General features: G+C 51.0%; 1 protein-coding gene across 2 annotated transcripts in view; it reads left to right on the forward strand.

Annotated features, from left to right (window-relative positions):
• Nucleotides 1–15705, forward strand: part of Snx29 (sorting nexin 29) — a 385059-nt gene that overhangs the window by 284018 nt on the left and 85336 nt on the right. For both annotated transcript variants that reach the window (XM_027940802.3, XM_027940803.2), the window contains one exon: nt 2260–2341. In XM_027940802.3, coding sequence (XP_027796603.2) covers nt 2260–2341 — 82 coding nt within the window. The remainder of the gene's footprint in view (nt 1–2259; nt 2342–15705) is intronic.

Consider the following 15705-nt stretch of genomic DNA (forward strand, 5'->3'; position numbering starts at 1 on the left):
GCCTGTGGCCACAGTCCCCAGGGCAGGGAGCAGCTGTCCCCTTCACACAGGGCTGTGCGCTGGGTTGGCTGTACCCCTCGCTCTCTGTCGGTTCACCCAGCAGCCCCTTGTAGGTATTGGTATCTGCATCTCCTGGGTCATGAGCCTCCCATGATCTGTGCACAGCTCTGATTCCATTTGCCTCTTGATACCCTAGAGAAACCATTGGTCTTGAGATGATTTCTATTCAGGTTTCCTTGGGTTTTGGATGTGGTCTGAGTCCTGGGTTAAGGGCCAGGCAGAATCTTCTTCCCTGTCCTTCAGATGTGGCCTGTTGAGGAAGGTTCAACCTCCCCTCACTCAAGCCCAGGAGGCGGAGGCCAGCCTGGGCAGCATAGCAGGACCCTGTCTCCAAACAAAAAGACAAGGAAAATAGAAAATGTAGCTTTCTTCTCAGAAAGGGTCAAACAGGAAAAGTCACTTCTGAATGGGGAGCGCAGGGCAGGGCATCAGAAAGAACATTTTTCGGAGCCAGGCGACCTGCTTTGAAACCTCAGTCCCTGAACCTCTCTAGGACTTGAGGTGAAGCTCCTGATACCATTCTTGCAGGGTTCTGGTAGCCATTTGAATGAGATTATAGAAAATCCAGGGCACCAAGGGGTTCCTTATTGCTGGGGGGCCCACCATGGGAGGGGGGTAATGTCTGGGTGGGCAGGGAGAGGAGGTGAAGGATGGAAGTCCAGGTTGAGTTGCTTCCCATTGGCCTGTGGGTGGCAGTCAGCAGGAAGAGGCTACTAGAATGGCTACTGGAGGAGACAACTATGGTGGGAGAAACTGGGAGGAGCAGAAGGTGGGAGGGCGTTCCCAGAGACCAGTCATTGGTGATGGGGAGGGCCTGGGGAACTACTTCTACCGAACACTTGGTGTGGGCAAAAGTCCTTCATGTGTCCCATAAACAAGGCACTCGCGGACCTCTGACTCCATCTCCAGCCCTGCCCTCTCCCCTCCCTGCACACCAGACGGTTCCTCTCTTGTAGCCACCGGTTTCCCCACCACCAGGACTGCTGTCTTCTTCACTTAGCCCACGCATGCCAGCTTTTCCTTTGTCCAGGCGCTGCTCTAACTGTCCCACCACACCTCTCAGAGGGGTGTCGTCTCACAGATGACAGGCTTGAGCTGGGGTTCAAACTCTCCTGATCCGGTCTTCGCAGACGTTGACTCCCCTGCCAGAAGCAGCCTTCCAGCTTCAACCTCTCCTCAGCTTGCCAGACTCTGTCCCCATAGCCTGGCCCAGATGGCAGCACACCCCCTGGCATTCACTCTCCTTAGATCTAGTAGCACTTGGTGACACACCAATGCTAATTAAATAATTTCTATGTAACAACATTAAGCACGTATGCACCTAACATCAGAGCCCCAAAACATTTGATGTAAAAATAGAAATGAAGGCAGTAACGGGTACTTCTATTATAAGAGTTGGAGACTTCAGGACCCCACTTTTACTGATAGATAAGACAACCAGACAGGAGGTCAGTGAGGAAACAGAACACTTGAACAACACTGTGGTGAGCTACAGCCGTGGCCACGGCCATGTATTTGAATATCAATCTTGCTTCATTAGACCCACAGACACAGTGTTTTTGGAAAAGTCGAAAGAGTACTTGTGCCTGGCATCCTGGTTTTCCCACTTGTTACTTTCTGGTATCCTTCCCACCTCCTGCCCCAAACAGCAGTCACTCAGAGTGTTAGTCTCCTGAGCTCTTTTGTGGAGTCTCACATGAAATGGGGGTGAGAGTTTGAAGTCAGTGCAGTGAAGAGACAGTGTGGCTCCACAGGGTGCTCTAAAGCTGTTGGTGTCCTTCTGCATGGCTTCCTGTACATCCCTATTGCTGTCCCCAAGGAGAGGTGGAGCCTGAGCATCAGACACATTCTAGGCCCAAGGCATCTTCTGAAGGCCAAGGTCCCTCAGTAGGCAGGAATGGAAGGGCAGCTCTTTCTCATTTCAAAAAATAAACTGCATGTGTAAACTTACAACATAAAACATGTTATATAAATTTATATGGTTGTATATATTGAAAACAGTCCTGGGAGATGAGGGGTGGGACTTGAACTGGTCCCTAGGTTCACTATCAAGCAATACATGTTGTATGAATTTTTTGTGCAGAATTTTAGAGGAGAAAATTGTTTCCTGTGCTGGTTTCTGTATAGTTGTTGGTTTCTGTAAGTGACAGTGGCCACTTGTTGGTTTCTGTAAGTGACAGTGTGATTTCTCTTGGTCAGATCTAACCGGGCGCTGATCAACGTCTGGATCCCGTCGGTGTTCCTCCGCGGCAAGGCAGCGAATGCATTCCACGTGTATCAGGTGAGCTCGGGGTTCTAACGCCAGCCCTGTTTGTTAACCAGGTGCTGAGCCCCCTTGGGGCTGGGGTGCTGTAGTAGGAAGGAGGCCACAGCCCTCCAGCCGCCCTGAGGAGGTGTGTGTGGCCCTTTGTCCATGAGGAGGAGTGGGGGAGAGCCTAGTGCCAGTTGAGTCTCCCAGGGTGACAGCTGCTGAACTGAGCTCAGGCTGCTTGAGCAGACGTGGGGATCTGTTGGCTGGTGTGGTGGTGACAAGTCCTGGGCTAGGTCGGGCCTCAGGCATGCTTGGCCTGGGGTCAGGAGCCTGCTGCTGCCTCCTCTTCCTGTTGCGCAGCCAGCATGGCTGGGTCTCTGCGGCTGATGGGAGTTCCCAGCAGCCCCAAGCTTTGGCGGGGTCCTGGGCCTCAGCTCGCTGGTCTGTCTGGGATCTCAGGTCCATTCCTGAACCTTGGGGTTGGGTGGTAGACTTTCCTGGCTGGCCCAGTTTCGCTCGTGTACTGTGGCTGATGCTGGGACTGACCTTGACCTCATGTCTGAGAAAGGGGAGAGGTGGTGGCCCAGAGGAAAACCAGGCCACTGTCTTCAACAGAAGGGGCAAGGGAGACTTGACAAGCTCAGATTGTGGACATCTCTGCTTCCCTGCAGTAGAGGTGGCCTCTCTAGGAGATGCTTGGGTTTCTAGGTCTGCAGACCCTTGTCTGCTTTGGCGGTGACTTTGCAGTCAGGAGAACCCCGTTTTCCTCCTTGCTCTGATTTCCTGATGCCCCTCTGAGCCCTGTCTACTTCCAGACTTTTTTCTTACCCTGAACCCTGACAATAGCTTCTCGTGTCTGCTGATTCTGGAACTGCTCGTTTCAGCGCCGCTCTTGAGCCGCTTCCTGCTTCCGCTCCCCTCTTAAATCGGTGATTTCATGAAGTGAAGTTCTGACTCCCCTGAGCTCTGTAGAAACCTGGGCGGGGTTGCCATTTTTCTTAGCAGGGATTGACCTCTCTCCAGGGAAGCAGGATGGTGAAAAGGGACCCTGAAGTTGCAAATAGGAGCCCTGGCTTAAGTCCTGTGACCTTGGGTAAAACTTGTTTGTCTCTAAGTAGAGGTGGCAGCACTTATCTTGTGAAACTGCTGTGAGATTAGGAAGAGGTGCTTCATTTCCTGCCTTCTCAGACGTTTGCCCTGTTTGGTCTCAGATATAAGCATGACTTGTGCATATTAGAATCTCAGAGACAATGAGCTGGAGTCTGGCACAAGAAAGTCATTTTAGTTTACACATTCATCTGGGCGACAGTGCACTTTTCATATGTACTGGGAGAGCCTGAGTGTTGATGACATGCTCTCAGCTCTGGTTTAAAAAGAGAACCAGATATGACAGACTTGCAAATATCCTCTTCTTATCCCAAAGCAAAAGAAACAAAAACAAAATAAAAAACCCACCCAAAGTGGGTCATTTGAGTGACCTTCAAGTTCTGCTTTGCAGTCATTGGAATGCTGGGAGGTGTTGCCTGGTGAAGGAGGCAGTTTTATCTTAGAGCAAAATTAAAATGTGCCATCACTTGAGAGGTTTCCTTGACCTTTTATACCCACCCTCCCCTGTCCCCATCCCATGAAGTGATCTAGAGATTTTTAGCTTCTGAAAGTCAGCTAGGAAGCGAGATGGGCACAGCAAATCTACTGTTGCCTGGGAGACTGTTCCCACAGTGGCCACAGTGGCCTTAAAGCCACTCTCTCCCCCCTTCACTGTTTCCAGAGCTCTCCAGGGCATGGCTCAGCCGGCACACCAGGCTGCGGCCCAGATTTTGGCAGCTCCCTCATCACCCAGAGCAGCTTAAGCCCACGCCCCCGGCTCAGGGAGCCTGTCCTGAGGCTGGAGCAGGCCCAACAGCACCTCTTGCACACATTGTTCTCTTTTTAGCTAACGATGTCTGCTTGGTGCCTCAGGAGCAAAATCGGAGCATGTTTGGAAGCATTTCAGATGATTTTTGCACAGCGTTTTTTATATAACTGATACTAGCTAGCAGAAGACTCCTTTAAATCCTGGCACCATTGGAAATTATTTGTTTTAGGATTAAAAAAAATGCATGCCATTTAATTTCAAAAGATTTGAGATAATTTCTAGAAAAAAAACATACATAAAAGGATGAAAAAAAGAGAAGGAACAAATATCTAAGAGAGCTTAGAAGGCAAGTGAAAAGTCTGTCTATTTATCACGGGATCCAACACAGTGGTTCTTATGGAATTTTAAATTTCCTGAGAGCTTCCTGGCAGCCAGTGTGAAAAATGGAAACATGGCTGTTTGGATAATTCCAGTGCTGGTGATAAAATGTTAGTTCCTCAGAAAGAGCACTAAAAGCAATGTCTACCTAGGACTTTTGATTAAGCAATGATAAAAAATTTGCTAAATAAACCTGTTACATTTCCATGACAAATCACTGCCTAATTTCACAAGACCCTCCCTAGAAGGAGACTAAGGGCTTAGCCCCCAACTGGACATGGATGGTGTGGAGAGCCTGGCTGTGCAGCTTCCTCAGGGGACAGTCACTGGCCATGTGTGAGTGTTGAGGTCTAAACTAACTAAAGCAGACTGAATCGAGGCATTTGGTTCCTTGGTCACACAAACCATGTTTCAGACATTCAATACATGTGTGTGCTGGACAGCGAGACCTAGAACATGGCGCCTGCACAGAAGGTCCTGGGGGCCCTCAGACCTGCAGGGAGAGGCCCTTCCCCCGCAGCAGCACTGCAGCATCCATGTGCCTGGAGGAGATGGGCTCTGCTTTGCGCCCTGACCCTTTCATCTTCGGGTCCCCAGGCAGGCTGGGGGTCAGTGCTTGTGGCCAGAGTAGGCTTGAGTTTATGTTGCTTTGCTTTTGTTGTATTTATTTTTATATTTGCCTTCTGGTTATGACACAAGTCTGTTTTCCCATTTGCCATGGTGATGTTCTTTTTAAAATAAATTTTAGGCAGAAAGGAAATGAGTCAGCTTAAAGAAAAATACTAAATAAACAATAGTGAAAACAGCAAAAAATCGAGACAGGAAAGAATAACTAGAATGTGATTAAAGACTAATAATAAAAATAATAGCTGCAAGTCGCAGCCACCTCTGCTGCTTCATGTATGTGTTGTAAAATAGCGCTCATTCAGTCCACAGCAACCCTGCAAGATGAGAAGCTCTCATTATCCCCATCTCACGGATGAGGAAACAAAGGCACAGAGAAGTTTCTTGTCCAGTGATCTTTTTGATTTTTAGTCCAAATAGCAATTTCTGACTGGTTGACAGAGCTTGTGAGTTACTGTCTGAGGGATAGATCAAGCTTTTTAAAAATCCTAGAAACAGCCGGGTACGGCAGCACATGGCTGTTAATCCTAGCAGCTTGGGAGGCAGAGGCAGGAGGATCACGAGTTCAAAGCCAGTCTCAGTAACTTAATTGAGAGGCCTTGAGCAACTTAGTTGAGACCCTTTATCAACCTAAAATAATAAAACTGGCTGGGATGTGGCTCAGTTGTAAAGCACCCCTGAGTTCAATCCCCAGTACAAAAAAAAAAAAAAAAAAAATTCTAGAAACAGCTGGGACAGTGGCCCTCATTCTAAACAGAAGGTGGAGGGCACACCTGCAGCCACACCTGGACCTTCCTGTGGGACCACTGTGTCTGCGGTGCACGGACACATCCATCCAACCCTCTGAGTCCCAGAGCCAGGCCGAGGCAGTTTTCTCTAGAAAGGTATCAAAGCAGGGTTGGTCCTCCATGAAGACTTTGGCCATAGATGTTCTCAGGGACGCTCCCTCAGGATCTCACTTGAGCCACGTCAGGTCCTGGAAGCCCGCCTGGAGGGATGGCTTAGAAACTGTACTCCTAAACACGGAGGAAACGCGGTGCGCACCCTCATCCTGGGGTTGCTGAGCTCTCCCAGCCCGTGTTGTGGAAGAGCCCTGGAGATACGTTCAGTAGGAAGGGTCCTGGTAAGGAGCATAGTGTGCTGCCTGGGGCAAGCGTGACTCTGTAAGAAAGGCTTGTGCTCTGGGTCCTCCGGGACAACGTGTGTGCCAGCCCCCGCTAGAAGTGAGCAGTGGCAGCACTTGACCAAATTTCAGAACAAAAGTAGCATTGATAGTGGGCGTTGCCAGTTCTGAGTTCTCGCCCATTTCTTCTGCGCTGGGACAGCTAGTGTTTGGCTGCTAGCAGGCACAAGCCCTAGTCAGATTGGGGGGCAGCAACCAGTGAAATGGAAAAGAAAGCAAAACGCAGCCTACCAGCTCGTCTTGCTCAGGCTTGCTCCTCCTCTCTCTCCGAACACACAGAAATGGCTTGCTTTTCTGTCACTTCTAAGTGACAGTTAAATTTGCAATTAATAAATTTCTAGCTTATACCTTTACAAATATTTGCTCTTATTTTCCAAATACCCTGACTTCCAAGCAAGTTTGAGGTCTGTGTTAATATCCAACTGAAGTGTTTGTAAAGGCATCTTGGACTTTCCAACAGCCCCCCTATTTATTTCTTCAGCAAATATTACAGCCACTGAATTGGTGTGGAGTAATACCTCAGTACACTCATTCCCTGGGCCCTCGGGTCTTTCCCTTTGAAAAGTATGGTTAGCATAAGTGCAGCTGGAGTTCGTCTTCTGTGTGGAATTAATTTCAGCCTTTGCATTTAGCTGCCAGAAACACTGGCCTTGGTCAGTGTGGTGCAGAAAGATCTGTTACCTTTCCTGTTAATAATGGACCACAGCCTTGGTGGGCTGTGCAGGGTGCCCATGGTTCAGAGGATGGTCATGTCCTTGGACTTCAGGCTTTGGGTTTCTCCAGTCGTCTTTCCATCCTCCTCCTCTTTCACCCAAGCCTCTGTCTGTGTGTCTGGTGTGGAGTTCCACAGAGAGATGGGATTCCTTGCTCACAGAAAAATGAAACATTTGGGTCACATGTAGAAACTGCAGCCACAGCTGCACTACTGCGGGCTGTGAGAAGCCTCTGGCCCGGCAGGTACCAGCCGAGATCTGGGGGGAAGGACCAGTTCTAAGGCTGTGGCAGCTGCCTCTTCACGCCTGGGCCTCCCTGTTGCGTCTGTTGTGTGCAGGGTAGACTGCAAGGTAGAGAGCCAGCTGTGGACTGAGGCAGACATGGGCTGTCTGGGTCTGAGTTTCTTTCCAGCCAGCTTGGCGCCTGTGCATGCCTGTGTAGCCACAGGAGCGTCTGCCTTGGTTCTTACTGTCGTCTTCAAGGCTTTGTGTCTCACACAGCCAAGCACCACAGTCTCTCAGGATTGCAGCACATCAGCCCCCACTGTTCTTGCACTGCTCAGGGCTCCTGGGAGAGCCCAACACGGGTCAAAACAAAAAGGAGAAGACATCAAAGTCTCTCCCTCCCCTGAACAGAGGTGCTGCCATTATTCTCTGTGCTGCTTTTGCCTTTCCCAACAGAAAGAATGTCATATTTTATTTCACAGTCTAATGCCTTTGTTCATGTGAGCAAGCTGATATGAGGGCCTGCTGTATGCCAGGCATGTGCCTAAAGTCTGTAGAGCCAGTGGCGACCCAGACCTGGCTTTGACCTTGCCCTTGCAGACCTCAGTCTGGAGGAAGACTGGGACCTCTCCTGGCAGATGCTACTGAGTAAAGTGACATCTGTCTGCAGAAAGAGAGACAGTGGGAAGGACAGAGCATGATCACCTTGCATTGTGGATGTAACAACATGTGACAGCCTTTGAGGTGCTGAGCACAGTGTGTGGCACGTGGCCTCTATGTGAGCATTGCCTCAGATCTAGTAACCACTTGACTGCTGATTCGGGAAAACCTAGAAGTGGCATGAGAAGAGTTTCCCCGTTTATTGAATGTCTCTGGGCACGCTCCTGTGTCCAGAACCTCGAGTTAGCCTCTGCTTTATCCAAGCTCCACATTGGCTCCACAGTTGTGGGCCCTCAGGGGACCTGGGGGCTGGCAAGGAGACGGGAGCTCCAGCAGCAGACAGCAGCAGACCAGGGCAGAGGCTGCAAGGGGTTCCGAGGAGGCTGCGCAGGGGGAACTGGCCCTGGGCAGCCAGCAGCTCTCCATGGCACCTTGACGTCCCTTGCCATTTCACCCTTCTCACTACTTGTGAGCCGAGTGCTGTTGTTACCATCCCCATGTGGCAGGTGAAGCCGGGTGACACTGTGGGCGCATGACTTCCTCTGGGTCACGCCCAGGTTCCTGCCTTGTAGCTGTCTTTGCCACCTCCAGGAAGCTTGCCACCCACCACAGAGCCATCCGCTGGGAGAGTGCCTTTCCCTGGGACTGGGCTGTTCCCATTATCCAACCAGGGCCTCTGCCCACCTTGTTATTGACCCATCGCTCATTGTCACAGCTATCATGGGCAGCTGATCCTGGTGACAAGCTAATATTCTCACAGCAGAGAAAGCTGCAAAGACCAGAGTGTGGAATTGATGGGTCCCTGGGAATGTGAGAAATTGATGGAATGGAGACTCTTTCAGGCTTAAAGATTTGAAGTCACAGAGCAGAGGAGTTTGAAGAAAGCGTGGTGCTCACCTCTGCGTGCGTGGGTGTGTTTTGTGTGTGCGTGTTTTGAAAGCTGTGCTCAGTGATTGGAAATTTGAGAAAGTGATGTGGACTTTGTAAGCAGCCGACAGGCAGAGCCTCTGTCTCCAGGTGTCCAACCACATGGCCCAGGAACGAGCCTTGCACGGGGACTCTAGACCTCCTCCTCCCCCCCCACCCCCCATATCTTGTCCAGACTGTGCCCCCTCCAGCCTCAGTTTCCTCCAGTGCAGTGGGGTGGGCTTGGGGGCCCCTGAGCTCCAGCGCCATTGCTTCCCACCACAGCTCCAGCCTAGTGACCCCCAAATGGGACAGAGTCTGCCCAGCCCCCTGCCCAACTCTTCCCATCCCTCCCTCGAGGAGGCTGAGGAACAAGAGGAAGGGAGGCAGGAGCTCCTCCGAGGCAGTGCAGTGGGTTAGGGTCGCTCTCCGCGCCGCAGAGGCAGCCCTGGGCCGTAAGTGCAGATGTGGGCAGCACCTGCACTGGCACAGGTGCCAGGCAGCTAGGTGCTGGCACCACTGCCCGGGGCCTCTTCCTTCATCCGGCAGCTTCAAGGGCCCCGGGGACACTTTGTGTCCTGCTCTTATATGGCGGTGGCCACTGTTCTAAATACAGGCGAAACGTGAGACGGCATCGGAGGCGTCTTGTGTTCACCACATTTCGTTTATCGTGGCTGGAGTGGGGCCTCCCCAGGGGTGACGGTGTCCTGTCACCCCTCCACCACTGGAGAGGAAAAGCCCAGAGTGACTTGTTAATTAATCTGCCTCCCTCCAGCAGCTTCTCTCTCCGGGTCCCTGTCGCAGCCAGCGGGCTCTGGTCTCCTCTCATCTTTCTCTTGTTTGCTGGTCCTTGCTGCCCCGCCGCCTGAAGTCCCTGTCTGGCTCGTTGTTTTTCGGTGGCTTGAGGTGGTTCGGTCTTGTTGAACATGGGGTGGGGGCAGCCAGGGTTCCTGCCTGCCTCTGTGCTGTGGGGACAGATGTCGGGGAGCCCCAGGCTGGCAGCAGCTGTGCCAGTGTGCACGAGCTGGCCCTTCTGCAGGCCGGAGGCACCTCAGCTTCCTGAAGGTGGGGAGCAAGCAGGACCCCTGCAGTAGCCCAGATGGTCTTCCCTGTTAGCTCAGCAGGCCTGTCCCAGAGTCGCGATCATGGGGTCCCCTGCCACTCTCTGGAGTTTTGTACCCATACACAGCATCTTACAGTACATTGCATCAGGCTGTAATTACACGGGAAGGACAGGCTTCTATTTTCTTTGACCCTCTGTCCAAGAAGAATAGACGGTTTTTTAAATTTCAAAGTGGACCTAATTCAGCCCCAAGGGCTCCGGGCGGGAAGTCTGGTATTTGTGTTTGGTACGCTGCAGCCCAGCACTTGCGGCCATCAGCCCTCCTGTCTGGCCTGGTGACTGGGCAGAAGCATGAGATGTCTGACCTCCCAGGACAGGGTCTCGCTTGTCCAGGGAGGGAGATAAGGCTGGGTAAGGAGGCTTGGTTAGGACCCAGGCAGATGGCTTCTCCTGCCGAGGGAGATCTGGAGCAGAGGATGTGACAGGCCACCTTCCCAGTGCGGCTTCTCTGAGGAGCTAGGCTTCCTCTACGAGTGAGGCCAGATGTTCCCTTCTTCTCACAACTGTTACCTGCCAGGCAGCCAGGCTCAGGACAGCTGCCAGAGAGAGTATGGGGACAGCTCTGGTTCTCCTTCCCTCCATTTTGTAAGACTGAAGCTGCCCCTTTGCAGCAGCCTGCGGGGAGACTAGAAGCCCAGGGTGGAGAGGGTGTGCCCCCTCATTCTTCCCCAGAAAGCCTGCCACAGTCCCTCCTTAAAGAGCTTAGTCCTCCTGGCTTTTCTCAGACATCCCTTCAAGTGCCCAGGGCACAGGACAAGTACAGCCCAGGAGCATGGGGTCATTGCCCGTCACTTACTCATTCAACAAACTCCTGACTCCCCACATGCCTGTTTTTCGGGAGCAGGCTGCAAGAGGCTGAGTCTTTTTTCCCTGGCTAGTGGGATGCCTTCCTCGCATGGCTGGCTCTTCCTATTTGGCTGCAGACTTTCTTTTCTTAGCTTCTGGTAAGGGAAAGGACTACCTGAAGCATGAGGGGCACTTTTTTTCTCCTGGAAGCCGGAGCCACGTGCAGATGTGACAGCCCGAGCCTGCCTGCCTATGGGAGTTGGTTGAAACTGGCAGATCCCTGCATGGTGGGCAAACATTCCCTGGCATTATTGCCTGCTCACTCCTGTTAATATTCACCTGTGACTTTTTTTTTTTTTTTAGTTGTAGATGGATACAATGCCTTTATTTTTATGTGGTGCTGAGGATCGAACCTAGTGCCTTCCACAGGCAAGGCGAGTACTCTACCACCAAACTACAAGCCCAGCCCCTTACCTGGGACTTTTTTTTAAAATTTTTTTTTAAAGAGAGAGAGAATTTTAATATTTATTTTTTAGTTTTCGGCAGATACAACATCTTTGCTTGTATGTGGTGCTGAGGATCGAACCCGGGCCGCAGGCATGCCAGGCAAGCGCGCTACCGCTTGAGCCACATCCCCAGCCCTTACCTGGGACTTTTTAATGACAGTTATTGTTCTGGTACAGATCTAAAATCACTGTTACTTGGTTAGCAATATTTTTATTCTTGATACAATAATAACTTTAAATATCTTTTTAAAAAATCAATTGCTCATAAATCCATATGCCAATATCCTCTACATTAACTTGATGGGAAAAGGAAATTAGTCTCAGATGGAGGGCATTGGTATTGACCTTGGTTTTTTCCTCAAAAAAAGTTGTTTTAGAGTGGAGTCAGTGAGAAGGGGAGGGGACAGTTTTCCAGGTTGTATCTTGGAGTTTCTGGGCATGGTCATCTATATCTGTTTCTGTCCCGTTTCTGAGGTTCTCCACGTGCTTGGTGTCAGTTCTATGCTGGGGACTAAGTTGGGGCCACCTGTGCAGAGTCACGTTGGATGTCTGCTTCCCCAGGAGTGGTAATTACAAACCTGCCTAAGCCTGTCTGATGTCACCCCACTAGACTGGGGGTGATTAGGGGATGAGGTGCCACCGGCATCTAGAGCATGGGCAGTGCTCAGGGCAGCCCATAGCAAGTAATGGCCTGATCCAGAATACCCACAGCCAGAGCCCCTGGGCTGTAGCAAGTAGGGCTGGCCCGTGCGGTTCCCTCCTGTGCTTGTTCCCTCGTGGGCAGGTTTGCTTGGAGCTGCAGTTTGGCTCAGGGCTGGTTGTAGGGTTGGACTCTGAGCAGTCCCACATCCTTTCAAGCAGGATGTGCCTGCGTCTCACCCCGTTCACATTCGGGCTCCTTACGTCAGAAGTGTTGGAAGCTGGCTGACACCCTGGTGTTCTAACCAAGACGTTGACTCCTGAGGTGTGCCTGGTGTGGCAGAAGGGAACCCTCCTCACGCTGACATTCACTGACCTAATGGAAAAGACCAGAGGGGTAGCATGATTTGGAGGAGCACAAATTCAGGACTCTGTCTCCTGTGTCTTTAAAGTTGGCTGTGTTCACAGCCAGGCTGTAGTGGTAGATGTTGGTGGGAAACTCCAGACGTCTCCTGGCCTCAGCTATCTCCAGTGGAAAAGGCCTCTTTCTCGCCTACAGCTGAGACGGTCCTGGAATTGAGTCTGACTGGCTTGGACAGTCTGGGCCATGCGGGTGACCTTGACCGTAGTGTGTGGGTGGTGTGAGGCCTTCAGGGCACCCCCCTCCTAGAGCTGCAGCTCAGTGGGCACTGAGGATGCTCTTACCAGCAAAAGAGCCGTCCTTGGATAGGCCACCAAAGCACTCATCTCCTGATGCCTGTGGGCTGCTGGCAGCTCCCCAGCCCAAAGTGGTGGTGACATTTATGCATCTCTCCACCACACTCTCCTTGCTAGTGGGAATCCAGGGCATCTCCACACGTTGCCAAAGGTCTCCAGGGGGCAATACCTTCTCTGCATGGAAACCCTTTCTCTCCCTAGACCTCTGAATGTTGGGGCACAAATTAGATCATATGGCACATGCTTTCCTCCTTGTTAGGTATACCTCCCTCTTCCTTGCTCTTACCTCCTGCTGAGTGCTTCCTGGTGAGAAGGACCCATGGTTTATGTGAACATTCAGCATGAGGGATGGTTGATGGTTTTCATTTCTTGACCCCTGCAAACAAAACTGTCAGTCTTGTCCTTGTGCAGACCTCTTTGTATACACCATAGGCAGGGCTCTGGGGGAGATGCTCAGGGTGGACATGTTCAGGTAGAATGTGCATTTCGTATTTTCATGGGCCCAGCCAAATTGCTGTCCCAAAAGACTGAACCAGTTTTCAGTCACATCAGCAAGGCAGCACAGTGGTCTGTCCTCGTGTCCTGCTGACATGGGGTATTATCCATTTTCTACATCTTCCCCATCCAATAGAGAGAAAAATTGCATTTCATTGACTTGTGAATTTATGTTTTCGTCGTTACTTATGGAGATTGGGCACATGTCTATGTTTTCATTCACCATTTTTATTTTTATTTGTAATTTCCCATTAATGTCCTTTCCCTGTTCTATTGTATGGTTCAGTGCTTTCGTGCTGATTTGTAGGAGTTCTTTGAACAGGAATCCTATTGAGTGTTTCAACTCTTGCTCATCTTTGAACTTTGTGAGATTTATTCTTTGTTCTCTTGTTTCCTGAGCTCCACAATCTTTGGGAGAAAGGGGTTGCTTGGCTGAGCTGCTGCTGTGCTAGGCAGGTTTCATTATCTCAAGAACCTGGCATTTTGTGGGCATCTTTCCATCTTAGAGGTGGAAAAAGAGATGTTCAGAATGTGTAGTAAATAACTCACCTAAGGTCACATGCATAGCTCAAAAGTGCCACCACTTGTCTTCCTACCCAAAGTCCAACAGTCTCTAGAGGACAGAACGAAGGCCAGTGGACGGAAAGTGGGCACAAACAAGTTTGGCTCATCTGTCTACCAGCCTGTCCCTCTGTCTTTTCATCTGTCTGCCTATCTTTCCATCTGGTCACCTCGCCATCCTGTCGTGGGCTAGGTCCTGGGGATATAATTGTAAATGGTAGAGACTAATCTTGGTCACTGGCTGCTTAATATAGGAGAACTGTTCACAGAGGCAGGATGATCTCATCAAATATCGACCTGGGCACCTGCTATTCCAAGATCTGGAAGCAGGTAAATCGTCTTTGTGGATGTTAGATGTTCTCTTTCAACCACAGGTGACCTTTGTTCCTTGCAGAAGGGACTAATCAACCTCTGAGGTCCCTTTCCAAGTGTATAAGTTCATGAAAAATGTGTTGACTCTCAGATCTTGAAAATGAACCTCGTTCCCTCTCTGTCTTCACCGAGTGTACAATCACAGCATTAAAAGTGGGGACACAGGAATCCATCTTAAGGCCTCACAGTACAGGAAGCAGAGATGCTGACTACCCCCCTGCTTCCTTGCATACCTTGGAGGAGCTCTGTCTGGGCTCTTAGTTGCCAGCAGACTTGGCCTAGAGACAAAAACTTACCCCCATGCTCGGGCATCCCAGAGAGGTAGGCACACAGCAGAACTCACACTCCCTGCCAAGGTGGCTCAAAATCGGGGGACCCGGGTTTTCATGAGTTGTCATCTCATGACTCCCATGTTTACCTCCTCAGCCTGGGGACCTTTAGTGTGCACCTCATGGAGGCTGTGACTGGCAAACTTAGGAGGTGCTATTCACAATGACCCTCTGTTCACCTAGTAAAAGGCCAGCTCCACCAAGGCACAGCTGTGTGTCAGTTTTGCTCACCACTGTGAACACTGCCACCCTAGGACCCAGAGCAGGTAAGCTGGCTGGGTGAATGGGTGGATGTTCTAGTGCAGGGACCCAGGTTGGCTGTCTTGACTTTATCTTCTCAACTCCGATTCTCCCACCCTCGTGTAGCCCAGTGCATCCATCTCATTACAGTTCTGTCTTTGGATGGATTCTCAACTTTTCTCCCAGCCCCTACCAAACCCTCCTCCTTGAGGTTCAGCTTCGGTCCTGCCTCAGTCTCCTCACTGGTTCTTCCAGCTTTCTTCTTTGCTTGTAATTGGCCCAGCCCTGATTGAAAGGCTCACCTGCTTCAGGCATCTTGCTGTCTTGTGGTCCCAGGGTGACTGGTTTCTCTAGAGCTCCATGGTTAGGGGGCCTTGCATCCAGCTGTGATCCCCAGACATTCCCATAATGTCCTTACCTTCTCAAGACCCTGGAGTCCGCACCTGCTGCAACAACTGGGATATCTGGGAGTGAGCTCAGGATCAGCGAGAGGGTTTGGGGCGTCAGGTATTAGACTGAACTTAACTTTGCCAGTGGGTGAGCCACTGAAGGGGGGATCCCAGGAGCACAGCAATGAGCAGCAGCAGCAGCAGCATCTTTCTTCCTTCCCATTGAAGCCCATATCTTATCAGAGAAGAAAGATTCCACACACTGAGGTAGAAATGGTATACAAACAAGCACATCTTCACAGACTGCTCTGGAAGGAATACGGACAGGATCCCAGATCTCTGTCAGCCTGGGCCCTGTTAGACTAGGGGTAAGGATGGGATGCTCTGAAGACATCTGCTCCCTCCCAAATGATTTAGAGTTAACTGAATAGAAGAGGAATTTGCAGGCAGAGGGGACAAAGTGCAGCCTTGTGGTAGATGGTGTTCTAGAGGAGCGGGTGGCCACTGCGACGAGAGCGGAGCGAGGGGAGGTGAGGCCCGGGGCTCCAGGCGCTGGGTGGTTGAAGGCCTTGCAGAGGAGTCTGGGTGTCCACCTGTTCCTCTCTCCGTGGGTCCAGTCACCCACTCACTTACCTAGCTTGTCATGATCAAGGCCTCGGGATGGTTTACACACGTAGAGCTGCCCCGGGAGGG

The sequence above is a fragment of the Marmota flaviventris genome, chromosome 19, assembly GCF_047511675.1.
Source record: "Marmota flaviventris isolate mMarFla1 chromosome 19, mMarFla1.hap1, whole genome shotgun sequence".
In the NCBI taxonomy this organism is placed as follows: domain Eukaryota; kingdom Metazoa; phylum Chordata; class Mammalia; order Rodentia; family Sciuridae; genus Marmota; species Marmota flaviventris.